This window comes from Gavia stellata, chromosome 5 (assembly GCF_030936135.1).
Source record: "Gavia stellata isolate bGavSte3 chromosome 5, bGavSte3.hap2, whole genome shotgun sequence".
NCBI lineage: Eukaryota > Metazoa > Chordata > Aves > Gaviiformes > Gaviidae > Gavia > Gavia stellata.
Window position 1 is genome coordinate 37,003,326 of NC_082598.1, and position 27,679 is coordinate 37,031,004.

A 27,679-nucleotide genomic window follows, 5' to 3' on the forward strand; every position below is an offset into this window, starting at 1 on the left:
AGGTTTCGTTTGTTCCTCACAGCATGGTTTGTCAGTCACAGTCTTTTCCTCCTCTATACACTGAAAAAACTCATAATATAGCTACATCTGCACTCCATGGAAAACCTATGTATGCTCATGCATATTTTTTCAGGACTGCCAATTAGCCTACAGTCCATTCACTCATAAGGAATGTTTACATTGCTTCTCTAATGCTTTTCTCCAAGTATTACAGCTGTTATTTTGGATTTCAGGGCCATAAATGAATGTATCAGCCCATAAGACAGACCAGAGTTATGAAACAACAGCTGTGAAAACAATGCAATTAAGGACACAGTTTCTGAAGTAATGTTACAAGCTGTTTATTAGAACTTCACTTTGACAATAAATAAGGTATTTCCCAAGCAATCAAAATGTAATTATTTAGAAAGTTAAACAACTGAGGTTTTCACAATGCATTTTTTTTTATATACATGATTTACTGTATTTTAAACACCACTTCATCTGGAGCTGTACAACAGTAGGATGTCCATTTTTTAAGTTCACACAGCAGTAGACTACCAAGACACATCATTAATCTGGAAGCTGTGCGTGTAAAAGTAATCCAAAATGATATCAGCTTCAGGTTGTATAGTTCAACTGTTACAAATGAATCTCTGTTCATTAGACCAGCTGTTGCTGAATTCAAATTCAGATGTATGGTGAAATTGTGGAAGAAATAGTGCCTTTTAGATTTATGGTTTTAAAGAACTAGTAAGCCGCTCCATTCCAACAGCACAACGTAACTATTTGTAGTTTACTGTGCTACTGCACACCCAGGTCTGTCCTCAACATAAGTGGCACAGAACAAACTTCTATAAAGGATGATCATTTTCAGTGTTGTAAATATCAGTAAGTACAAACTTTGCACTTCAACTTACTGTAATCATGAAAACATCTTTTTTCTCTTTTGGTCAAATGAATTAGCATTTCTTCACTTAAATACTCAAGACATTTAATATGCCTTAATAATACTTTTAAGAGTTTGACATTCAAAGTTAACTTCAAAAGAATGTTCCTGTTAAATAAAGCCCCAAGTTTTCCCCATCCTTAAAGAAAGTCTACAAAAGACTAGTTTGCTTTTTATTTTTTAAACATCAGTTCTCTAAGAGTTGTAATTTAAAAATAAAATTTAATTCTTATGGTTTGATCAAAGCCACGTTTCCAAAGAGAGCTTTATGGATTCTGTGCAACATCCCATTTTCTTTAAGTGCAGAGGTACAGGTCTCGAAGTTACGCAGCTGCAATCGAGTTATCATCTGCTTGACGACCCTGAGGCTTTAAAAGATAGAGAATTAAAAAAGTAAATAAAAAAGGCAAAATACTAAGGCTGTTATGAAACCTCACTTTGCAATATATTGTGTGGATCAATGTAGCTCTAGTACACAAGCGTGGCGTTAAACCTATCCTTACTTCTAATGGTTTCCAGTAGTAGCACAAGCGTAGAAGACATCCAACTGAAGTTTCAGTTTGGCCCAGTGAGTACCTGGTAAAGGCTTCAGCTCCTTAACTGCCCTATTAAATGCCAAGAGCATCTCCATACACATTTGGCAACTTAGCACAGGACCTGGCTGATCAGAGGCAGTATAAAAAGCTGATAGTTACCAACGCATAAAACAGGAACAAGACTGACAGTTTCTTGGAGGAATTTTAAGCAGAATCACTAGATATGGGAGAGACCAAGGAGGAAGTTTTAAGGAAGAAAAGGCATCCTTTTAAGGAAGGGGTCCTGACAACTCCAAAGCAAAAGCAAAGAATTCTGAAGCCTGAGAGATTCCACAGGAACATTGAGAATACCACGCTTTTGATGAAAAAAGCCTTTTGTACTGACTTAGGACATCTTGACAAGCAGACTAGAAGAGCTACTGATTGACAGTATATGTAAAAAGAAAGTTCTGCCTATCTCTTTCGGCTAAAACAAAATTGAAAGAATGCCAGGCCTGTTTCCTGGAAACAGGATTATAGATGTCCAAACAAGTCCATCTCAAGTCATACAGACAAACTCTTCAGGCTCCTTGCTCACTAAAAGTCTGACTAAAAAGTGAATATAATATTCTGGAGACAGCAGCAGTGGAACAAGAAAGCATTTGGCCAACTAGATTGGGGCAACTAGATTTCAATGATTCTTAAAAAGTCAAAAGAAATCTGATCTGTTTTTCATGACATGATTGAGTTGTCTTCAGTTATACCACTTAAGAAATAAAAAAAATGTAGACTGAGTGATTCACAGAGAGGATATGTTTTTAGCAGTTATTTAGGGAGGTGTGGGATACTACAGTGTTTCTGAACCTAGTCATATGGGTTGCTCAAACACAGGCTTTTTTCCAGGAGTCCTACAAATTATGGTATTAAAATATTTCATTACATTTAGCTCACTCCATTGTAGTCAAAATACAGACGACTTTAAAACTCATTTTACAGAGTAAGACATGGAATAACAGGGACAGGCTAAGCACATTCAGCTAGTTCATCCAACTGTAACCAAATACCTGTTGCACTTACACAGATTTCCTAAGAATTCTGGTTGACAACACCAATGCACAACCCAAGACTTTTCAAAGCAAGTAACTCTGTTACAAGCCGGCTATTTTAGGCTGCTTAGAAACGCTCAGCTTTGAACAGAGCTGGGGTGGTAGTCTCCAAGAACTGAGCTGCCCCACAGGGAGCCTTTAAACACAAGGCACTCCTCGCAGTCTTACCTTTACAAAAATGTGTGTCGGTATGAATCGTCTGAGCAACTGATTAGTGAAGTTTGGGAATCGCAGCAAGTTAACATGAAGAGACGGTAACTGCTGATATCCAGCCATTAGAGGATAGAAGTTATATAACATTTCCTGCTGTGTGCCAGGAAGGATTCTTAATCGGATCTTAAAGAAAAAAGCCACAAACATAGATAAGTTCTGTGACCAAAAGCAGTCCTCTGTTTACTTTCTATTTATACACTGTTTACTTTCTGAAGTTGGAAAGAATGCAACTATTTTGCTATTCTAGTTAAACTATTACTTCTATACTGATGCACCATGTTACCCATAAACATGACAAACGACTCTTACGCAGGCTTCCATTTAGCCCTTCTTTAAATGGAGTCTGCATCCATGCGTTCTTCCAGAGAGAATTTACAATATTTTAAACATTGAAAAAACAATGAGTTTGTCCTCTCTGCACATCAGTGTAAGTCTAATCAACGTATTCTTCACTACCAGATAAGCCAGCAGGATCAGTAGTTGTGACAATTTTGTACCTGTTTAAGGCCAGAAAACATGAAGGCATCACTAGGTTCCACTGACACCTCCACATCCTGGACTAAGTTGGTCTTATTTTGCAGGTGATACCTGACAGGTAGGGATTCTCGGACTCGACCAAATGATGGCAGATCTTTGGAAAGAAAGTAAGCAACCTCAAATACAAAGTATGTTTTAAAGTTCCATACATAAAAAAGTCTATTGCAAAGAGTGGTGAAACGTTTGAGAAAAAAAAGATACAATAACCAGATATCTAAAGCATTTCTGACAAGATTTTTCAGAAAGATTAAAGAACAGAACACAACTTCATTACAGCTTTTCAATAACACTTCTTTAACATCTAGTTACAGAACCCCCAACTGCTAACATTGTCCAGGAATGCTAACTAGGAAGTCACTTTGGTTGCTGCTGGGTATTTTCAGCTTACCAAACCCTTATCAGACACTGTCAGGAAGCTCCTTCAAAATATAACAAGAAAGGATGGTGGAAGAATCTCAGTACAAATGAAACCAAAACTGAGGAAAACACAGGAATTCTGTGTGTTCAGTGAGCTCTCCACTCCCTCTCTGCTCTTGTGCACGTGAAGTGCTAGAAGAGAAACAGTTCACCTGCCTGCAAGCAGCTCCAATTCTCCAGGCTGTTTCTTTCCTGGGATGCAGCCAGGGCGTGGGTGATGGAACAATACTTGCCATAGGCATCTAGAGAAACCTACTGGGAGGGCCGCATCAGCAAAGGTAACTTTGGCCTCTGCGCTGCCACATAACACAGATCAATCCATTGACAGCTTTTAAGAGAAAACATTCATATAACTACCTTCCAGCTCTTCCCTTGAATTGAAGGGGGGAAAAACGGGCAAGGCTTGAGGCAGTCTAAGCAATGATACAGTTTCTTTCACTAGCTCCATAATATCCAGCACCAGTTTTCTGTCTTTTGCTACAGAAAATACAAGCTCTGGATGCTGTAAAAACTTTGGCAGTCCCAAAAATTCTAATTGTGACATATATGTTGCCAAATTAATATTACCTGCATTAACATGGAGGGGAATGCTCTCTACAATCACATGCGGTAGAGTGATGACTGTACTAACAACAGGTACACTTTCCACAGGTGAACTTCTGCAGGAAAAAGTCAAACGTAGACCATGTTAAAAGTTATACAACATAAAGTATCAACTGAGTACACCAAAAGAACATCACTTATGTGACTAAACTAAAATGATAGTAGTTTCAGTGGTGGAAAGAAAAAACCCAAATCCTTATACTGGATTGTTTGAAGTGAGCAAGAAAAGGGCCACAGCATGGAGATAAAACAGCAAAAGGCAAGTAAGAACACTAAACAGCTCTAAAACCAAATAAAAGCAAACTAGAATAAAGATATACCTCAACATCTGCCTTGGAAATCTAGGGTGGGAAAACAGTTTTCCCATTGAAAAAGTTTGTTTCTACTATTACAAAACTATTCCTTTGACTTGACTTCTCAAGTGAAGTATTTCATGACTGGAGAAAATAGGGAGTGGAAGGTGACAAAAAAAGCTTTGTAATTGACCGAAGATCTTACAAAGAAGCAAGCTTCATGGAATGTTAAAACCATAATCAAATAGTATTTTTTTCTGAAGTGAAATATGTATTTATTCATAAGTCTAACAAGCTAAGCAGTAATCAGTAAGGTTCAAAGTCTAGATAGTGCTTGCTACAGGAAGATCCAAAACATTAAAAAAACCCCAACACACCCCACACCCACCCAAAAACCCACCAACTCACCATCATCTCTAAAAACAAACCAACTTCCTCTCCCCATCCAGGCCAAGAGATACTTACCTCTTCCAGGAAATGATATAACACCCAGTTGCCACTCCACTAGCATTAGTAACTGGAGGACATCGAAGGCAAAAGCACTCACTGGCACTCTCACCTGTCTGTAAAACAACTATCAGCAAGATTTTGTTTAAAATCAAAGCGTAATCATTACTGCAGAAGCCACCAAGTCTAAAAATCCAATATGACACAAAAACAAGTGTTCAGCCAGAAAGGCCTTTGAAGTGCTTTGCAAACTATACCAAACAAAATATATAAATTCAAGAAAGACTGTGAAGTATCCCAATACATGAAAGGGTGACATATACAAATATATGACAGTTTACTGTCTGAATGGCATTATGAGGTCTTTCACATACACACAGAACACGTCATTGCAAATTTAGAGTGCGTACACAAAAATAAAAAAGGAAAATAATGCCAATTCAAATTCTACACTTCTCCCACAGCAAATTCCAAGACATCAGCATAAGATGTCTCTCATGTTTTAAAATTAAAATGAACACGGACATTTCTCCTCTCCCACCCAAATGGATGAGAGGTGGGGAAGAGAGGGAACACAAGAAAAATCTATTGGCTTTGAGTTTTCACTGTTTTCTTCTTTTTTTCTTCCCCTCCACTTGAATGAACTAAAAAAAAAGTACCTTTTCACTTAGAGTGATTTAAAAAAAGTACTGAGAAAAAAAGATATTTCAGTCATTCAAAATTAATGATTAATAAGTCTTAGAAGGGGTGGGGGGGAAAATCAACCAAAAGGTGGACAGCTGAATAGCTAGTATCTGAGGCGGTTCATACCTCCTGGCAGTTAGCTCTTTAGAAGCATGAACCAGAAGCCATGAAGATCAAGGTGCCAGAGCTGAAGGTGAAATCTCATAGTTTGAAGACTAAAGGACCTGGGAAATCATTGCTTTTGGCCAGGTAACCCTTGAATCTACACAGGAACTAGAGTCTTGCAAGTCCTTGATTACATGGGTAGACAGCTGCTCCACAATCAGCCATCCATCCAGACTGCCTCATTTTATTCCAAGTTTTGATAGAATACACACATTTTCACATGTCTGACTCAGAAAATGCTAAGACAATGTTTTGTTGGAAGATTTTGGATCAGCTCTGTTGCTGAGTACTCCATTTATTTGACTTTAAAGCTAACATACCGCAGGCTTAAAGGTTAAACTCTGTAAGATAATTTTTTTTTTTTTACATTTACATTTAAGTAATATGTTAAACTGTGTTAGTATAAAAAAAGATGCTTACTTCTAACTGTTCTTTATAGCCTACCCTGTCTAGCTTCACATTTTTCAGTTTTGTGACTGCAATCATGAACATGGATCACTTTAGCCTTTGGATGCTGCCTCTATCAGGTGGTAAAGTGTTTGCATTCCAGAAAGTATACATAGCCCATAAACACTGGAAATACTGAGTATATTTTCATACGGGTATCTGAGAAGTTGCATATCAGAAGTACTTTCAGGTGCTTTCCCTTACGTCTGATATATTTAGAATTTTGGTTACCATCTATTATTCAAGTCTATTTACATGATCTAGTAAAGTAGAACTGCATTTTGAAGCATACTGCTGTCTAAGTTGTGTTCTGGCAAGCAACTATAGTATTAAGCAGCTTTCTTCTACTTAGTTTCATAAGCAAATGCTGTTCAGTGTCCCCCTTTCTTACTCCCAACTTATGTAAAAAACATCCTCCTGATAGAGAGTGTAGTCTAAGAAGACTTACCATTCTCCACATAAGATTCCAGTTGATCTACTGGGGTCATGGAAGTTGACAGCTGTAGCTGGCTGGTTACAATAGTGAGAGGCCAAGGAGAGGCACTCAGGATGTCTGTCATCAGTAAAAATGGTATATCCGCAAACACTCTGTCCAAGTGCTCCAACTGTCAAGACAGACACAAGATCTGGCTATTTCTAACTAAACAGGGTGTGACTATTGAAAGTGGTGTGATTCTAAAATATCAGCAACTTTTCAAACACATACCTTTGTGGAGACAAATTTGACAGCAATATCAAAAGGAAATACTGTTTCTATGGTTACAGTTTCATCCTGTATAGGCAACAAAAGGGGTGGAAGAAGAGGGTAAAGAAGTTATATTCTGTTTCAGACCTGGCTACTGATGTCAAAGGTTACTAGTGTAGTTACTTTTAATCATCATTTTAACAAAGTCCTCCCCAGGGCAGAATGTATCTTCAAGATATTTAAGAATAAATATAGTAAAACTTTTCTTCTGATTATACTTATGAAACTGCTCACCCTAAATTGGGCTACCATATAATGATTTAGCATTTTTTTTCTATCTACTAGGGCTTCTAAGAGATTTGAAATTACAGCCTTTAGACTGAGAACATATCTAGCATTTCATGAATGTATCTCCAGCAATTGGTGCATCTTTACATCCTACCCGGTGACACTTGCAGAGAATTTCTTTCCCCTCAACGATAGTGTTGATTAAGTAAGAAACGTAAACCAGAAACATTCTTGCACCGACTGTTCCACAACGAATGTATATTGGTTTTTCCAGCTGCAAGACAAAGGAGACAGTATAAGCCAAGCTATACCTAAATTACATTAATCAGTCCTACAGCTGTCCAAGACTTGTTAATCATCTTACTTGGTCCAAGAGGGCAATAGTAGAATGGGTATTATTTTGACCATAAAGAGTCTCCTACAATGCATGACTTTATTCATGCAGTGAATTATTTTAATCAGAGTAGCACAGCTCCAATTGCTCATCTGTTACTTAACAGTACAAGAAAGGCATCATTACTGTCTAATGTATGATATACCCAACTTCGAATTTACTAGTCAATTTCAGTTTGGTGCAACATCTGTATATTTGATCCTCTACTATGTTGAATCACACTTGCTGACTATTATTATCTACTGACCATTAGGCAGTGCATTTAATAAACAGTTGAGATTAGCCTCCTTATTCTATTTCTTATCTCCCAGTTGTGTCAATCCCAGAATATACCTTATTCCTAAATTTAGTCCAAAAGGGGATCCAGCTAAAGAAATACTAAACTACAAGTAAACAATAGGTAAAATATGCCATAAGTATTTCATTGATCAGTTCAGATATCTGAATGTAAACATAGGTCCTTCTATGAGAGTCTTATTAGTTGATCCCCATTTTCTTAAGTGTGATATAGAAAGAAGGTTTTAAGTCTTACCTTTTCCCCTGGTTGCAAGTCTCCTACAGGGATATCAGGAAGCAGTGCAGGGAAGGAGTCATCACATGCATCTGTTCCATGAAGAGTCACCTGAGTTTTCTGAGTCAGGTTGGCATCTTGCCCTAGGATTAAAAATAGTCTTCATATGCACACAGGCTTACATCACTGAAGCATGAAAGCAATAACTAAAACTAGTAAGATATTAATCTCAGAAAGCAATGCATGAGGAATTAATATTGTTCATTTAGTTGAGGGAATCTTTCAAAAGTACCAGCAGAGGGTAGATCTGACAACACCTTAAGTTTTCTAAGTTGGAGGGTTCACATCCTGCAAGGTTTGTTTCATCTATTTAGGCCAGAAAAAAAAAAGAAAATCTCAAAAATCAGAAATAATTTTTAGATGATCCCTACCATATACAAAACACGTGATCCAAGTTTTTCTTGGTACTCTATATGAATTAAAAAGGAAATTCCACTGTTCTGCGATTCTTCTGTTTTAAAGAGCATGCTTTAATGATTTTACATCTTTTTAAAATTGTTCCAAATCTGTGTTGAAAATACATAAAACCAAATGTATAGATGTTAAATGACACAATTCTTCAGTCAGAGGTTGACTAGAATAATGGCATTACAGCAATCATGTGGGATAATTTTCAAAGCAAAACAAGCCACATCTTGCCAAAAAGTTGCAACTGTGCAAAATATATCACCTTCCCTATAAATGAAATGACATATTTCAATTGTTCTTTCAATGTGGGCTTGCTGATTACACTAACCTTGCATATCACGTGTTAAGAGTCAAGATCAATTGGCAGGGGGGAAATCAAGACCAACTATTAACACTGCTTTAGGAGTCAAGCTCAATATCCAATTAAGTAAGAACACTCCACTGACTTTAATGAACCATACAACTGTATAGGGCATGTGGTTCTGTTTCAGAGTACACAGCACATATTGCATCCTACATGCTAGTGACTTAAAAATATTTTTGCCTTTTAGGGTAATTGCTACAAATAGGCATATCGAGTATAGCATTTGGACTTCACATATTGAAAACTGTCAGAAGTAACTACATACAGCTAACTACAACTTAGACGTACAATATTTGCATTTTTTCCCCTTTTCATTCAAAGGAATACTGTCTCAATTCTCCACCACTCCCCAAATATCAAGTGGTTTAAAAACAAAACCACATTGTCCAGGGTGGGGAAAAAAGCAGGGGTGGGTGAGGGAGAAAACCCACAAAGACTATACTTGGAAAACATTTTATTTAGCACTGTCTAATGCTTTCATCTCAGCAAGAAAAAGATCTGTCTCTTGGCAAAAGAAAGATTTAGTTATCAGCAAATTAAATAAAAGGTTAGGAAGGAATACAAAAGCTTCCATGTCTTCTTTCAAACTTGTAAAGACTTATCTTTTGAAAATACCCACGTAAACACTACTGACAAGCAGTGGTTAAGATAACCATAACTGCATGAGTCTGTTAGCTCTTCTTCTTACCACTAGTGTCTCATCATTCCCAACCTTCACTTCGGTTTGGCTCTTTAGTTACTGCAGGAGAGCCATTTTCTATATTCCTCTCCATTGCATCAAGAACAAGGAGTCAATTAGGATAGTGCTGGATTAAAAGAAAATAACCTCAAATACCTGGCTTTAAACCTGCTGTAAGCTTAACATCTTTGGCCACTGTCTCCTCATGTGACTGGACTGTCACAATCAAACAATACATTTCATTAGTCAGGGCAGGAGGTTCGTGACGGAGCTGAACAGAAATGTTTGGCACTCTAGAAATAATCCTTTAAGAGAAAAGACTCAGTTATCATACATTTTTAAAGAACAAGTTTTTAAGCCTAGTTTAAAAGAAGATTGAAACAGCCTATTGTTTAAGAGAGTTCTGACAACTGGTGGCCTATTCAACTAGGAGATGCGAGATTCACGAAAAGCAACATGATGGGAACTCTATAAAACCAGTTTGGAAAACCAGTAATAAGCATTGATGGTTCAAATGTTCTGCCAGGAAAGAAAAGCGCACCCCCACCAACAGCAATTGGATTTAATTATTTTGAATACATCTAAATTAGTGTTAGCATATTCATTAATAATTATTTTCCAATGCACTTTCTTAGGGATCCTTTGTTTGTGTGATAGCTTTTGTAAGAGAACAATAACACCTCCTAGTTTGCACAAAAATCCATGCAAAGTCTCCCTAGCAAAGTTAGGTGAAGGGGAGAACTAAATCATACTTGTATGCTCAGAGATCAATGCAAGGTTTTTCTGTAATTCTAGCTATCTGGAGCCTCACAAGTCCTAAAGAATTAAGATAGGTACTATCTTATCCTCAGTTAAGCAAAGACATATTAAAAAGCTCATATTAAAGAAGTCCCAACGAGTCTTTCTTCTTTTAGGCAGAGTGATCAGGACTTCACAGGAGACTCACAAGGATACATCACATATATTTTAAAGTTTTTACTCACATAGTGCTTGCCTGAATAGTCAAACTGTCCCAGTGCACTTCATTATCTGGAAGCTTAGGTCTTCGCCTGAAGGAACGTGCTGCCTGCAATGCTTCTTGGGATGAAGCAGCGTCTCCACCTCCTCCACGCCAGTTTAGAATCACACATCGGCCAGATTCACTTCCCAGGATCAAATCCACGGAGGTGATCTGATAGACACAAATTTGAACGCATACTGGCAACTTTGTCTTCACATCACCTACTGTAATGCTATAGTTTTTCAACATACACAACCTTATTGTGCCCGTACATCACCGAAAAGCTTCTGACAGCTTTGCAGACTGAAGACACCTCACCACTCCAGGATTTCATTTAGCATTACAGTGATGGCAAAAGTACCCGTGCTTATGTGTTTGCAGTGTAGTATTTTGTAGTTTCTTACCCTCCCATAGTGCAATACCACCCCTCCCCCCCCCCCTTTTTTTTTAGGGTATTGCACATATTTAAAAAACCCAAAACAATCTTAAAGCAATGCTTAAGTTTTTGTGATAATTTTTTGCTTTGGTATTGTCAATAAAATTTTACTCTTATTTTTGCTACTCGGTGTCAAGAATTCAAATATTTTGAACTGCAGTGACATTCGTAACTGGTGCCAGATTACATGCAGCTTTGTAGTTTTGAGTTCTTCGTAAACATCAGCAAGAACAGTGTAGAACACGTTGACAAACCTCAATTTTCTTTCCTACATCTTCAGTTTTTGCAATAAATTTGAAAGTGAACTTTCTTGTTTTGCCAGGGACTAAGCACATTGTTCCTTGCGATGACTGTTCTAGAATATCACTTTTTTGATAGGCTTCTTCTACCACACAGTATTGGTTGTAATCCTACAATGGAGGAGTGGGGAATAAAGTTGATAAATCCAGACTTAAGACATCTTTAGAGAGTAACGGTAGCATAGCAAATGTTAAGGCTCTGTGTTACTGGATGAAGCTATATAGGTTTTTGCTACTTTTCACACTACAGAAGTTAGACTTAGCAAGTAATTACAACGCAATTCTTTGACACAAGATACCCATTATATTAATTAATGTAACTTTATGCAAGAATATGAAGAGAAATAAGACATTAAGATGATCCTTCTACAACTTTAGAGAGCTTCACAGAAAAACAAAGATACGATAGCCAAACTAATCAAACTGTATTTGGGAGTTTTATCACAGTATCAGTATACTTATCAAAAGTGATAGATAATGCAAAAAGAAAAAAACACCTTTAGAACTTAAGTATTAAAAGAACTTTTTGAAAGGAACTTTTTAATTTTTTAATGTTTGAAAACACTAATAGATATTATTCCATTCTTATTAAAAGCTTCTATCACTAGGTCAGAGATAGATAGAACATAGTTACCTGATTATTGAAACTGATGCAGAGCTTAGAAAACCTGATAGGATGAGGACAATCAGCTCTCAAATATACATCAAACTGCACAGGAACATCAACATGAAAACTAGGGGCAAGAAATTTTGCTTTGCACTGCACTGAAATTTAAAAAAAAAGGGAAAAAATAACAAAAATCAAAACACACCACAAAAAACCCTCACAAAACCTCAAGCTACAACATTAAATTCCAGAAGCATGCTCTTGAAATAATCATGGTAAGGATTGTTCTGAGTATACTCTTAAAACTTGGTTTGTATGTAAGTGGGAGAAATTTGGCTACTAACACTATCACAGAAAGCCACTTTTCAGCACTTGACTGAAGCCTTTCCAGAGAAAAGAGGCAGACGTCCAGCAGAACAAAAAAATAATCCTGTACACTTAGATACACCTCTTTTGTAGGTAATGCTCACTCATGACCCCTTTTTATGGGGAGTATTACTTTGCACACGCTCTGCCCTCTCCTCAGAATCCTACTTCAAAGCACACCAGAGTGGCAGAAGTCTTTCAAAAAGCAAGGGCTTACTACTTCTACCATGTTTAAAGGCATAGGTAGCCTCATCTGGAAGTTCAGAGGTTTTTTCCCCCCCTCAGACACAATGCTCAAAGGATTCTTTAGTAATCCGTATCGACAACAAGAGATCACTGGCTTCTCTCATGATTTCTTATCTTACTGATTTAGGTGAAGAACAGAGAAGTGCTGGAACAAGAGTTTCAGTGTTGCTGGCTTTAATATACACTTTATTTTTTTTCCTAATTATAAATTTTGATGTAGTTACCTCTTGAAAATAACTAATCTGGTGTAAATCTGCTTTCTTACTTACCAAATGGTATAAAATCTTGGACTTCTATTGTAAAAACATTACTGCCTGTCAAAGAAACACGGTCAGCCCACAATTTTTGTGATGTTTTCACAGCAGCAGCATCACAATCAGATTCAGGATCAGGGCTTTCATTCTGTATCCAGATAGAAAATGACAAATAACAATAAAAGAAGGTTACCAAACACTGACCACTCTTAAGATTATTTAAAAGGGTAATAGCAATTTTGTCACTTACCATTAGAACATTTATCAGATTTTTTTCTATTCGAGATTTCTGATCTTCTTTAAGAGTAGATGCTAGCAAACAGAACAAAACCAAAAGATTACAAGACAGAAGCAAGTCCTCATACTTTTTTTTTTTAAGCTTAATAAATCTTTCCTTTAGATTGCATCTTCCAAAAAACACATTCTGGGGGAAAAAAAGTCTAACATCAATCTACCAGTAATGAAGGATTTGTTCAACTTTCAGAACTTCCCCCATTTTAAGTGTTTCCTCTTACTTCCACTGGAACCAAGTAAAAAATTTTTTGGTTAGACAAGTGTTTCATAATTCATTGGAGGAAAACCTCAAGAGAGTAATGCTTATACCTTCTTGTTTTTTATGTTTTTAAACATAAGAAACAGTAGAAAACAGAAAAGTCTGGGACATGCAAAAGGCAAACTCGGATAATATTAGAAACAACAGCTAGAGAAGGTGATGGGGAGAAAAAAAAAGGACTAACTGAAATAAGCACTCTTCTCTTGAAGATGAAGAAAGGTGGGTTTGTCTCATTGGTTATTCTTTAATACAAAGCAGAGCAGCCTGGCTAGCTAACAGAAGATGCAAACCCATTTTTACCACACTTTAGGCTAATACTGGTATTAGTTCACGGAATCACTACGGTTCGAGAAGACCTGTAAGATCATCAAGTCCAACCATCAACCCAACACTACCATGCCCACTAAAGCATGTCCCAATGCCTCATCCACACGTTCCTTGAACACCTCCAGTGATGGTGACTCCACCACTTCCCTGGACAGTTTATTCCAGTGTGTCACCACTCTCTCAGTAAAGAAATTTTTTCCTAATATCCAGTCTAAACCTCCCCTGGCACAACTTGAGGCCATTTCCTCTTGTCCTATCACTTGTCACTTGGGAGAAGAGACCAACACCCACCTCACCACAACCCCCTTTCAGGTAATTGTAGAGAGCGATAAGGTCTCCCCTCAGCCTCCTCTTCTCCAGACTGAACAAACCCAGTCCCCTCAGCCACTCCTCATCAGACTTGTGCTCCAGATCCCTCACCAGCTTCGTCGCCCTTCTCTGGACACGCTCCAGCACCTCAATGTCCTTCTTGTAGTGAGGGGCCCAAAACTGAACACAGGATTCGAGGTGCAGCCTCACCAGTGCCGAGTACAGGGGCACGATCACCTCTCTGCTCCTGCTGGCCACACTGTTTCTGATACAGGCCAGGATGTTGTTGGCCTTCTTGGCCACCTGGGCACACTGCTGGCTCATCTTCAGCCGGCTGTTGGTCAACACCCCCAGGTCCTTTTCTGCCAGGCAGCTTTCCAGCCACTCGTCCCCAAGTCTGTAGCGTTGCATGGGGTTGTTGTGACCCAAGTGCAGGACCCGGCACTCGGCCTTGTTGAACTTCATCCAATTGGCCTGGGCCCATCGATCCAGCCTGTCCACATCCCTCTGCAGAGCCTTCCGACCCTCGAGCAGATCAACACTCCCACCCAACTTGGTGTCATCTGCAAACTTGCTGAGGGAGCACTCAATCCCCTCATCCAGATCATCGATAAATATATTAAACAAGACCGGCCCCAAAACTGAGCCCTGGGGGACTCTGCTTGTGACCAGCTGCCAGTTAATCCTTTTGTGCCTCAAATTGCTATTTCTGCAATATCAGGTAACAGACATTATACGAAGCAAAGCATTTGCGTTATTACTGTGCAGCCACCCTACGTCACATTCTTTCCCTAAAACATACCACATGCATATTTCATCAGAAGAATTTTAGTAAAGAAATCTGAGAGGCGTATTTGGGATTGTAAAGTCCAGAAAAATGGTGCTAGCTTTGTTACTTACTAGGAAAAATGTTTTTCTCTTTAGCTGTATTACAGCTCTTCCCCCATCCCAAAGCACAGGAAGTTTCTGTTACACTATTTTAACAGTCTCCAACGAAGCTCTGTGCCTCAGATATCCTGACACAGTCTATTTGAATGCAATGAATTTTATAATAGAAGGGCAAGAAAATTCGACTTCCAGCATATGACAGAAGGTAGTAAAATTCAGCACAGGTATACAGTTATTTTGTAGTCAAATCATTTGAAATACTGTAAGCACTGCATCTGGCAATGATTTGTCAGACTTGTCAGACTTCCAAATACATATAATTTTTCTGTATAGGCTGAATATGTTTCTTAAAATACCTCTACCCAGTAGCTCCAAAGAGTACGTTATATAATCTTTTAGCTGGGCCATCAGATATGAACATTTGAGAGCTGTCGTCAATATGGAAGTGAGAAGAGTCCACCATCCTTCACTGCGATATTCACACATAACATAATCCAAAAGCCTGCAACACAGTAAAATTTAGAGAAAAACCAAGTTATACACACCAGTATTTTTTAGACACTCGCATTTATTTGGTATCATTAACACAAAATTCATCTTCACTAATAAAAATGCTACATTAAAGTCAAGTCTACTGTTTACATATGGCAATGATTTATTGAAAACATCATTAAATTATTGTAAAGAAACACATTTATTCCATGAATTTTCTATTTCAGGCTAGAAAAATTTTCACAAGAGAATAACAGGAAAACTCACCTGTCTTCACACAAAGAACTAGCAAAACAGCAACTGCCTTAGTCCAGCATTGCATTAAAAATACACTTTACTTTTGAGTATGCAGTAAGTTTTAAGAAAAACAAGCCAAAACCCCACAATAAAATCCCCTTCCAAACTGAAGAATTCTAATGTTCCTTAAGCTGAGATGTTTCTTTTCCCACCTACCTCCTATTCCCTGCTCCCTTCAAGGGTTTCAAAGATCTACAAACAACACATGCATCAGTCTTTATCAGGCAAAACTGCACACCTTAATGGGATTTTTAATACTGAGCAACATTTGCTATTACTAGCAAAGCAGAGGTGAATTTTTTTAAACTCTGTTCAAGAGTTTCTGCCTAGTTCAGAAAAATCTACCTAAACGTAAATAAGAAATGCTTGTTCACATAAAAATTAGACTAGGATAAGCAGATCAATTTGTATCAAGCCTATCTTCTCCTTCACAAAGCTTCCAGTCAATTAGTAACAACAGTAAACACATCTCTCCTACCTCAAACATACTCCCTTTACAACATGTGATCTTTGAAACCTGATTAATGACAACATTGTGGGACTTCTACCTAACATGACCTTGACTCTGATTTCCCTTAAAAATACAAAGTTAAGAAACTAAGCATAAGACATGTCCTTCAGAAAACATGGTAGCTGTACCCCAGCACTAAGCTTTCCTAGCTCTGTAGTCTTTAATAGCAGAAAACTACACGAATAAGAATTCCTTTTGCTAATTCCCTGGTATATAAACAAAAATGAAATTCAGCTACATTTCCCTATTTTTTTAATTTTGTAACAAAGTTTGTAATTAAATGTAACTATATTTTCATTGTAGTAGCAGGCAAGTTTCAGAAATCACTTCTGGGAGGGAGGGCGAGCGAGTGCACTCAATCAGTGAGCTAGAAATAAATAACATTTGCCCAATAAGGCAAATCCCCACAACGGCTTACAGCAGGAAGTTTTTCTGCTCTAACAACTGACTCATCATAGCTGGTTTGCTTTCTTTGATATAAGTGGAGTTCGTAGACTTCAAAGCTTGTGCTTCAATCAAATCCAGGTACTAGGAGCATCTTAGATGAGCTTTCAACATTATTCCATAGCAATAAGACGTGGGGTCTTAGTGAGAAGAATAGCAATCATGGATGGTACTCACTTCAAAGCTTTGGCATAGTCTTTAGCGTAGTAATATTCTTCTCCCATTTGAACCACTGATTTAAAAAAAAAAAAGTATCAGATCAATACTGAAAGTCTTTGCAAAATTAATTTTAAAAAATGCATCTGATTTTCTATACTCACTCAAGTGACTTTTCATTCTTGGACATTTGTATTTCTTGAACTGCGCAACAGCATTACTCAACAACGTGATTATTAACTCCTAACAGATAAAACCATTACTGATATCATTATATATGCAAACATTAGGATAGTTTTAGAAAACAGATTTTTTTTTTTTTGTAGAATAAAGCTTACCGAGTGAAGGACATTTTTCTCTTTCAACTGTAGGGATAAAATCCCCATCTTCTCCTTTTCAGGATCAGAAAGATCAAAGCCTGCATAAGACAATGAAAAATCCATTAAATTGGAATTTTGTCCAGACCCAAAAGGGGACCATTTACGCGGTGAGCTATATGCCATGCAAGCTCCAACTCAAGCACACTCAAACTCTTAAATACTCTTTTGCCTAGGAGACAGATATATGGCTTTAAGAACTCATCCATCCACTGTGTTCTAGAAGGGAAATTCTGGAACAAACAGAATTCTTCTGTTTAAGAGAAGTTATCTGAAGCTACCCAAAAATAGCAAACTATAGTAAGACGACCTAGTCTTTAGAATGCATCTATTAACATTTAAAGCACATACGTTAAGAAAAATTTGTAGCCCTATCTGCTCTCAAGTAAGGATTCAAGCTTATGTTTCTCTAGCAGTAGAGAATGCCAACATATGAAGAACTGTACAGGGCATTAAAAACTATAAACTCTTGCTGGAACCAAAAAATCTGAATGTATTAACAGGTAAAGTTTCTTTTCATCTTAAACTGTTTAACCTTGGCAGTAGATTCTAACTAATTTTAAAACAATAACACTTCAAGATAGAAGAGGTTAGACAGTACTGTATTTACAGTAAATTAAATAAAGTTTTTAAAAGAGGGCAGTGATAAAGTGGCAAAGCCCAAAGGATATGCAGAGAATAAAGAATAGGAGACCAAATGGAGAGGGAGAAAGGGAAGTAAAACCACAGTCAACAATGATCTCAGAACTGCTTGTGTATTCATACATAGCTCAAAGCTATACATTCAAAGTCTGAATTTCTGAGAAAATATCCTCCTTAACAGGAAAACCACAAATTCCTTTATTAGATTAAAACCTAGTCATTGCATCCTTTCAATCCTTTTTGAAATACAAAAAGCTTTTTCAGAAAAAAAAAAAAAAAGGAAGTAATGAGTTTCAGTCTACAGTTGACAAGATACAGCATGGATGAATTTATAACAATTGCATTCAGGGACATCATTACTTTTGCTGCGTCCAGTTCTCCAACTTCTCTTTCCAGGGATAATGCATTTCACTGCAGTCAAGCATTTCTGCAGCACACTGATTACAGGTAGCTTGGGCAGCAACAGAAACAGAGCAGCAGCAGAGCTTCAGTATAGCCTACACAACTTTGCTGAAGACCTGATCCTGCATAAACCTGAGGTTCCTTTTTCTATTTGTTAGAAGAGATAAAACACACTTCCTGCACTTCCAATTGACACCTGTTCAAGTTGTACGACCAACTAACAGGTGACTGAGGTCCCAGCCCTGCATCTGGCTCTGTGGAAAAAGGGATTACATGCTTATGCCCACTAAGTCAGCTGGCAGGATCAGCAACTAAAGTTTGTCTGAACTCCACAGATACAAGACACAGAAACATACTTAATATTCCCTGCCGCCATGGTCTTTGCCCATAGAAGTCAAGCACTCCAGTTTGCGTTTCCAGGGGATCCGGATTGGGATATATCACAGAGGACTGTAAATTCAGCAAATATAGTCATAAAAAAAGGGTTCATGTTTCATTTTAAAGCACTAAAAGTGATCTGATGCTCCAATACACATGCACGTAAAAGAAGAAATCTGCTTTAAAACATGTAAGCTTTCCAGCCACCTGTATAAAAATAGTACTTCATGAAAGCCAAACATCTAAACACTTCTCATTAATTCAGTCTGACATTCTACTTCATTCACCTTCATTCATGTCAAATACTGTTAAAGAATAACTGGGTAATCCTTTTTAAAACTGGTTCCTGACAAAATAATCCAAGAACAAGAAATAAATAGCACCAATAGGAACAAAGATATTTTTAAATAATCAGGACACGTCAGCTGGAGAGTAGCTACACATAATTAGCATATGTGTTTAATCGACTGCAGAGATCAATTTTCCATGCAACCCCTTCTGCCAGGCAAGTGTGAAAAAAACCACCAACTTATAACAACAAACACCCCCCCCCCCCCCCCAATACTAATGCTCTTGTTTCTCTGCTTCCTGTAAGTCACCAGATGATGCAGTATATGCATAGAGAAATATACTGGAAAAAACAAAACAGTAAGTTCTCAAGTATCCAGAGATGTAGAAAGTATACTATTTTTTAAATAAGTATTTTATAAACATGTCAGAATTATTTGTAATAAAATAAACACTAACACATTTGTTCTGGAGTAACCTTTCCAATACATAACAAATACTTGTAATGTTAGTAAGCACCAGAAAAACACATATCCTGTCCTTGGATTTCATTTACACATATTACAGATTATTCCACTACCATTTGAGACTAAAACGTTAGCTAATTTACTATATGGTTACTTGCAAAGCATTTTATCCCCTCCCAACTTACATCATGGTCACAAAGCATACTTGCTAGCTGTTTCCGTTCCTGTGCATAGTAGGCTGCCTGCTGGTAATAGAAACCTGGATTCTGAGTCTGAATTGCTGTCAATCCCAGCTTAATAGCTTCATCAAACAAGTCACCAAAAGCCTGAAACCTATTAAGAAAAATTCATGACCAATATTATGTACAGAACAGCAATTTGAATTGAAAGGTACATTTCAGTCAAAGGTGCTGGTTAGTCCCAAGACAGATGATACTTCTCTGAACTTTTGCATTTAAGTTCTACAGCTGCATTTGTGTCACACCCTGTTCATTCCCAGAGAAAAGGAGTCAATAATCAATGCAAAACAGAATGACAGCATACAGTTTTTACAATCTAGTATACCTCTTTCTTAGATAAAGAGCTCAGAATTTGTATCTTGTCTAGACAAGTAAACAGTGAACTTCATAAGGTTATATAGGAACTAAACCAGAAACATTACTAAGCAAAAACATACTGTTTAGACATCCAGGCAGCATGCTCAAAAGCCAGTTCTGCACTTCCTATTTTTTTCTTGCACAAGTCTATATGTTTCCTGAACTGAGCAATTGCATCCAGTGGCGTATTATGCTGAAAACAGAGGCGACAGATCTAGAAGAAATAAAAATTAAAGGAAAAATAACTGTATTAGGCTGCTATGGATTAGGTTTAAAAAAAAAGCCCCCAAAAAGGCCATCTACAGAAAACCCAAACAAAGTAATTTTACATATTTCTGAAGAGCTCAAATAGCATAGAAAACAGAGGGAGAAAAATACACGTAAACCACAATGTACTACACCTGAAACCATGTGGTCCTCTATTTCATCTAATGTTATTTTTCTTCCCCTTCTCCCTCAAATCATCAATGGAAGAGTGCATAACTCACAGCCAAATTAAAGATGGAACTGCAGAGACACTAGGAAGATCCTTATCTTTAAAGCCCACACTCTGCAAATGGAATTTGATGGAGTCCAACTCCAGGATTGTTGTAAATGGTTGGATAGTTTTGTTTCACCTAAAAGTCCCCAAAATGCCACAGAAGTATGTCTGATTCTTAAAGAGTTACTTTCCTCCTCCTAACAAGCAGTAACTGAACTATACTGGCTTAAGCTTTGCAAGACAAAAATATTCAAGGAACAAGCAACCCTTGTTTTCATTCTCCCTGCACAGAGTGAAAGTTAAAAGACAGTCTAGTATTTCAGATGACTGCATCTCAAATGAACTCCAATTCTTCAAGACACTCCCAAACTCCAGCTAAGGATCTTTCTTTTGTGTGGAATTCAGAAGTCTGTGCAAGTCTGAGCATACTTGGTATTCCACTGATAGCTGTTTCTAATCCATCTCCTTAAAAGCAACATAAAATGGAACTTTTAAACCTTTACACATTAAATACATGAACTTTTCTTTTTTAAGTAAAGGTTGTCAAAGATTAGAAGTACACTTGTTACCTTGTAGTTTATAAATCCTGCCATGGTCTTGATTTCCAGCATGTTTGTTTCATGAGCCCTCAATTCATGCACAAGATTATAGGCAGTTCTGTAATTTCTAAGCAGGAATATTTAAATTAGAGTTAAATCATAGAAGATAATGAAATTTAAAAACAGGATTGCCGACAGCAGAAAACAGCCTTCTAGTCAGAGTGTTCTTCCCAGTGAAGAACTCGCCACTTACATACATATTTAAGTAATTTTGCATTCGGGAAAATATTTATCATAGTCTACAGCTTAGCAGTAGTTTGGGGTAGACAGGGTGGAGGAATATTACATGAGTCTTACTTGAGAGCATTCTGCGTATCCTGTTTCAGCTCACTGAAGAATGCTATTTTGAACTGGTGTCTAACAAATAAAAGCTGCAAAACACAACCAGTGTACATCATTCACAAACATATGAACATACCTGTTAACTACAAAGCAGATACAGGTCGTAATTTCAGAGGTTTACATAATATAGCAGTTGGCTTGAAAAACTGACCATGCAACTGTTTCCTAATAGTTCTCTCCACCACCATGACACAGCAGTGATCTTTCAACAGCTTTAATCTATTCCAAGCCTTTCACTCTGGAACAGGGGAGAGGCTTTGTAACAACCAAAAATCTCTACACCAGTGTCAATTGTTGGTTTGAAGCTCGCCACTTGGATCCCAGTTTCCAAGAGACGGAGGCTGACAACTCCAACAGAATGTTGTGTATCTGAGCAAATATTTAACAATTTGAAAAGCAAAAACTAAAAGCCAAATCAAGGTCAAGTTTAAGTTAAGTTCTGAGCTTCTAAGGGAAGCACTTCCCACAACTTGTTAAGATACTACATTCAAATAGGTTAACCCATATAGAAATTTTTTAATTTTTTTTTTTTTTTAATAAGAGAACTTCATTTTTGGGCTATGGCTCTTCCTCTAAGGAAGATGTGAGGAAGACAAATGTAAGAACAAAACCAATCAAAATAAAAGTTTAAGTTGTAGAAAATAAAACCAGATTTACAGAGAGAAGGCATCTCAAGTTGGAAGGGGGGAAATAAAAACATTTAAGCAAACAACCCTTATTTTCATGTTTTAACATGCACTGTAACTTACACAGTATCTAAAAATTAGGGTAACATTACCTGATGAGTGGTTTTGTTCAAGAACTCCTTATGAGATTTAACCCTTCGTATTTCTGTATAATAGTAAGTTTGTGCATGCTCATAGAAAGCATTTTCCAACCTGCAACAAAGTTGCTTGTAAGTTTCACTAAGTTTTTCCCACATAAAAAGAATTTTAAGAACTTCAGAGTAAGTTACTTTTAATCATGCTTATTTCAAGGTTGACAAAAGAAGCTTGAGGTATCATTAAACTCTTCTTTTAGTTACCATACAGGGTAAGAGTTTGCAGACAAAAACACTTCACACAAAGCCTTACACAGGGGTAGCACAAAGTAGAACAAGTAGGTTCAAGAGCCTTATGGATTGATTTCTCATACAACCTCTAGCATTTAACTTGAGAAAGTCCGAGGATAAGCTGTTAGGATTTTGCAAGGCAACAGAAAGTGAAGAGATGCCTCAGTCAAAGCAAGCAAATTTGGCAGAGGCTCCTGGGATAAGTCTGAACAGGTCAAGATCTTACTTGCTGGACTGCGGGGAGAGGAGTGGAAAGGAAAAAAATAGCAGTAAATAAAATTATGAGGGCACAGGTTAGGTTTCATCATTCTGTCCAAACATCAACAGCTACCTGGATTGCAGAGGTAACAGTTGAACTTGTGTTTGCAAGATAAATAACCCAATGGCAAGTCACAGGGGAAGAAGAGAAAGACAAAGGTCCAGAACCCTGAATACAGTATAAGGCTGAGGAGGATCTAAGCAGCATATGCTGTATGACCAAATTATAAGGAGTAAAATCAACTAGAACAAGATCAGAATCCAGGAGAGGAATACATTCAATAGCACTGACGCACACAGGAAATAAAGGATGGAGTACCAGTTCTGTGATTTGGTCAAGAAGGGATCACTGCAGGCTTTGACTAAGGCAGATCACAACTTGTGTTCTGCTTGCCACGCAACAGAAAGGATGGCGATGAAAACAACAGGACAGACCAATGGACAGCAATTGTTAACTATGAGTTCAGTCACAAAAGGAAGACAAGATAAAATAAGTCTACTATTATACTTATTTTAGCAGTATATTGCAGCTGTATAAGAAAAGACAAGCCAGTTTGAGAGGTAAAAAAAAATTCTCTTTTACTACTATGAAACCTCAATTAAAAAAATGTCAAAACAAAAAGATTAATACCAGGAATTCTGACATGATTATATGCTCAAACATTTTTTTTTTAAATGTGCATTAAAAGCTATTAATCCCTAATGATACAGCCTTATCTTTGCAAACTTGGAGACAGTTGCAAATCACTTATCAAAATGCAACTATATGCAGTTTGCAAAGGCTTACGCTAGTTAACATGCAGTAAACATCCCCTCTTTAGCACTGAGAAAAATATGAAAAAACTAGAGGTAACCGTTACTTTATTTTAATCAATTCTAGTAGCTGTTTATGAGCAGCATGGATACAACAGCACTGATTTATGTTGAGAACTTTACTGTTTTTATAGAAATATGAGGTGAGAGAAGAATTAGTCTCTCAGACCACGACCTTTCCTCTCCCTAAGCATATCTGGAAAAATTAAAACTAAACAACCATGATTTGCCTCTGTTTGAGCCCTTCTTTTTAGGTCTACACAAGACTGTGTTCCTTTCCCTGTTCTGTTTTTGAAATGACTTCATAATTTATTTGAAGCTGTATTCCCTGTAAATATTAAAACAGAAAGCACAAGAAATGTAAAAATGACAAAGACATATCTGCAAACAGATAAATGCCACTTAGCATAAATAGAGAGAGAGAGAGAGATACCTATACAGCCAGGAAGTTTAGGGGTGGGGGGAGAGGGGAAGTAAAGACCTGCTAATACAGAGTTACACCTAACAAAAGATTTGTAGGGAAAGTTATTCAGAACCAGCAGGGCCAAGACCACTGTAGAGGTAGAAAAGCCTCTACCCAACTGGAGGAAGGGAACATCTTGGGATATCTATTATGTTTCTTCAAAAGCAACATCTGACAGTCATTACTCAGCCTTACAGAGAAAGGGGAGCTGTGTGGAATTCATCAGGTTGCAGAATAACCTAAAGAATTCCAGTGCACCGATAAAACATTCGCTGCTGATCTACAATCAGCATGCCACATGGTAGCCATCCCAATCTATCACCTCTCTCATCACATCCACTAGCAAACAGAGCAAAACAGTGTTTTAGTCACTTACCTTATTATATAACCAACAAGATGATCAGTGTGTGGAAGTACAAAGAGGGATTTCCCAGAAAGGTCACAAGCATTGCATAAAGCCGCTGCCCTCTCTGATGCAATAACATCTTCCCCTGGTGAAGTCAAGGAAAGCACAAGTAAGCAGTATGCAGTGCTGTAATGTCAAACTACCTCTAAAAGCTTGACCAGTACAAGGATTGGAAAAATCTAATACACATAAAACTGAGACCACATTCTTTCTTACTTCTTTCTGAGTACTACGTGCTTTATCCATCAGAACACATTGCAGAAACTTTCTATGAGTGGCTTAGCTAGCAACAAGGTAGAAGTATAACATAAATTTTTCATCTCTCTCACAGAATTAAGTATCCTGTGTATTGAAATCTACAATAGCATCCAGAAAAGACAAACATACATAGCAGGTAGAGGGGGAAAAAAACAAAACCACCCAACAAAAATATGAAATAGTTTGCCAAACACTAGAAAGTATGCAGCTACAGCTGAAGCAGCAGCTCCATGGAAACATACCACAGCTCCACTTGACTCCAGAGTTTTATTGATTAAAACCGAGTTAAACTAAAAGGCTTCTCTAGGTACCAAATACCCTTCCTCTAAGTTCTCTTTGCTTTTACAGCTTTTCTTGATCTCAAGCAAGGTTTAAAATACAACTTACTTACAAGGAGGCATGTCATGTATTACACTAACATACCATTTTTTGACACTGTGTATCAAAAGATGGACTTGGACTTAAGAGGAAGAAGTTAAGGCTAAAAGTATCAAATGTTTAGTGCTAACTGCCCTGAGCACTCTTTCCATTTGTATACCTTCCTGCAGCCACAACGCATGTCATATATGTAGACGGCATTATATTAAGAACTGCCGATAATGTCACAAGTGATAGTCAGTTCAGTCTGTCGGGCCTTCTGAAAGATGGGATTATCACAACTGTGTACAGAGTTTTCTAGTACCTGGAGGTAACGGTGTTTTTTTCTGAATCAAAACCACAGCGACTTTTGTGTTTCTTCCCTGCAAACTTTGCCTAAAATAAAAACAACAGGGCACAGTGTCAAGGTTTCACTTCTTATTTATGAATCATCAAAACAAAATGGTATTTCAGTCAGAAGGAAGCATTGAAAGAATGCTATATAAGAAATAAAACAAAACACAACACGCTGCATCATCCACACAAAGCTGTGTTTTCTTTGTTCAGATGGGACGGAATAATTGTGCTGAGTTTAGCAAGCAAAATTTCAGAGGCTGTTTTTACTTAAATGACTTTTAAAAATAAGCCATTTTAAGAAAAGTTTCTTTAGTGTCAGCTGTACTTCAAAAAGCAAAGTTCAAGTTCTTCTTAATTTGTGTCTAAGAAAAAAAATATTTATATATCTTAGAATGCAAAAAGGATTCTGCAATTCACATTTACCATTAGCTTGTAGTACATTATGAACCAAGTGAAAAAACTCTACCTGACAATTTCAACTCGAGTAGCACATTCCGACTGTTTTTCTTTCCATTGCGGCTCATCCCAGTCTAGTTCATAGAACACCACAACAAGTGCTGGAACCAAATTCAGGTGTTTGTTCATCCAACCAGTCTTCAGGATGCCTTTTGGAATATACCATTCATAGGATGTTCTCTGAAAATATTGAGGTTATTAAAGCAGGCTACCAAATCCATTTACAGGCCTCTTAGTATAGCAGGAGAAGGGGAATTGCCTCTACATTCTTGTCACTTGTGACTATGTTTGTCATCTTTCCTTTAACATTCTTCCCTTCACGCCTTTACTTCCTATTGACTAAGACACACACCTCATTCCCTGGCATCAGGGCCTACTGCCTGAGAGGTCAGCAACAAGAAGAGCAGATTCCAGGTAGACTGGAGAAAAAGGGTCAAGTTCAGAAGCATGTTTCACACTCCTTCATGAATAGTTAGGTTTATTTTAAAAAAGGGCTCTTGAGGGACTCTCAGAGTCAGGAGAAACCAGTTAGGATTCTTGTTGCTTGCCAGCATCACAAAATTATGTAGTTTTCCAAGGGTTAAACCCATTGACATTGCTTCCTAACTGCCACTGCAAAGCAGAAAGTAGAGCAGAAATATTATTTCTGCCGTATTTCACTTAGTTAAAGGCTTCACAATTTTTTCAGAATACGCCAATTTCAAATACCTAGTTTCTCTTGAGTTAAACTTTGGGTTTCATTAAAGCTCAAATTTTACAAGCATACCTTAATGCTGAGTAAATGAACAGCAAGTACTTTAAAAAGCAAGTCGTATTGGCTTTCTCTGCTTCTTGCTAATGAGCTAAGGCACCCTGGCTTCCTACAAATCCACAGCACTCCACCACAACACCCTTGGCTTCCTTTTAGCCCTGACAATTTTTCTCAGACTTCAAGCTCCCACGCTTCCACTCCAACAGCGGGGGAAGAGACAGCAGAAGTCCGGCTAAGCGGTTAAGCACTGAGAGTGCTGCTCAGCTGCCTGTAAACCAGGCAGATTAGCCCAGCCCCTTCCTACAGCCCTTGCCCTCAGGGAGCCACCGACTCCCGCATCCCCCCCCAGCCAGCCGCTGGCTTTTGCTACACGGGCAGAAGCTTGAACCCCGTGAGGGGCCGGGCCCACCAGGACGGGGAGCAGCCGGGGCACACGCCGCTCGCTACCTTCGTCCTGCACTTGGGGTACTCGTGGTCGCCGGGGAGCACTTTGAAGGAGATGGGGACGCGGTCGGCTCTCCGGTTGGCGCAGAAGGCGTCCCACACGGCCCGGTGCACGGCGTTGTACACCACGTCCAAGCCGGTGAGGGTGACAAACGCCATGGGCCGGCAGCACAGCTCCACTGGGAAGTCCCACTGCGTAGGGGTCATCCTGCGCCCGGGCAGGAGGCCTGCGAGGCGGCAGGAGGGCGGCTCTCAGCGCGGCGACTTCGCGGCCCAGGCCGACCGCTCCTCCCCGGCCCGCCCCGGCTGCAGAAGCTCCCCGCTGCCCCGCCCTGGTGTTGACACGGCACCCGGCCAGTCCTCTCCCCCGGAGCGCCGCTCACCGCCGCGGGCTGGAGCTCGGCGCCGGGCAGCACCAGCCGGGAGCGGCCGCGGGTCACAGGAGGCGTCGCGGGCAGGGGGAGAGGGAGGGCCTCCGCCTGAGGAAGCGAGCGCCGGGCATCGGAAGGGCAGCAGAAGCGACCAATCGGCGCCTCAGCTCTACTGGCGGGCCAGCCAGGAGGC

General features: G+C 38.5%; 1 protein-coding gene across 1 annotated transcript; it reads right to left on the reverse strand.

Annotated features, from left to right (window-relative positions):
- Positions 1-361: 361 nt before the first annotated feature.
- On the reverse strand, positions 362-27,343 carry TRAPPC11 (trafficking protein particle complex subunit 11). The gene is made up of 29 exons (XM_059817506.1): positions 27,119-27,343; positions 25,931-26,100; positions 25,433-25,503; positions 24,463-24,577; positions 22,280-22,379; positions 21,457-21,530; positions 21,130-21,226; positions 20,160-20,293; positions 19,669-19,816; positions 18,707-18,800; positions 17,268-17,347; positions 17,094-17,172; positions 16,951-17,005; positions 15,386-15,531; positions 13,203-13,264; positions 12,968-13,100; positions 12,114-12,244; positions 11,435-11,590; positions 10,728-10,915; positions 9,901-10,049; positions 8,255-8,376; positions 7,483-7,602; positions 7,062-7,127; positions 6,804-6,960; positions 5,078-5,186; positions 4,284-4,375; positions 3,260-3,393; positions 2,718-2,885; positions 362-1,296 (listed from the first exon to the last, which is right to left on the reverse strand). The coding sequence occupies exons 1-29, from the start codon at positions 27,320-27,322 to the stop codon at positions 1,252-1,254; spliced, it is 3,399 nt and encodes a 1,132-aa protein (XP_059673489.1). The 5' UTR covers positions 27,323-27,343; the 3' UTR covers positions 362-1,251.
- Between the last annotated feature and the right edge of the window lie 336 nt (positions 27,344-27,679).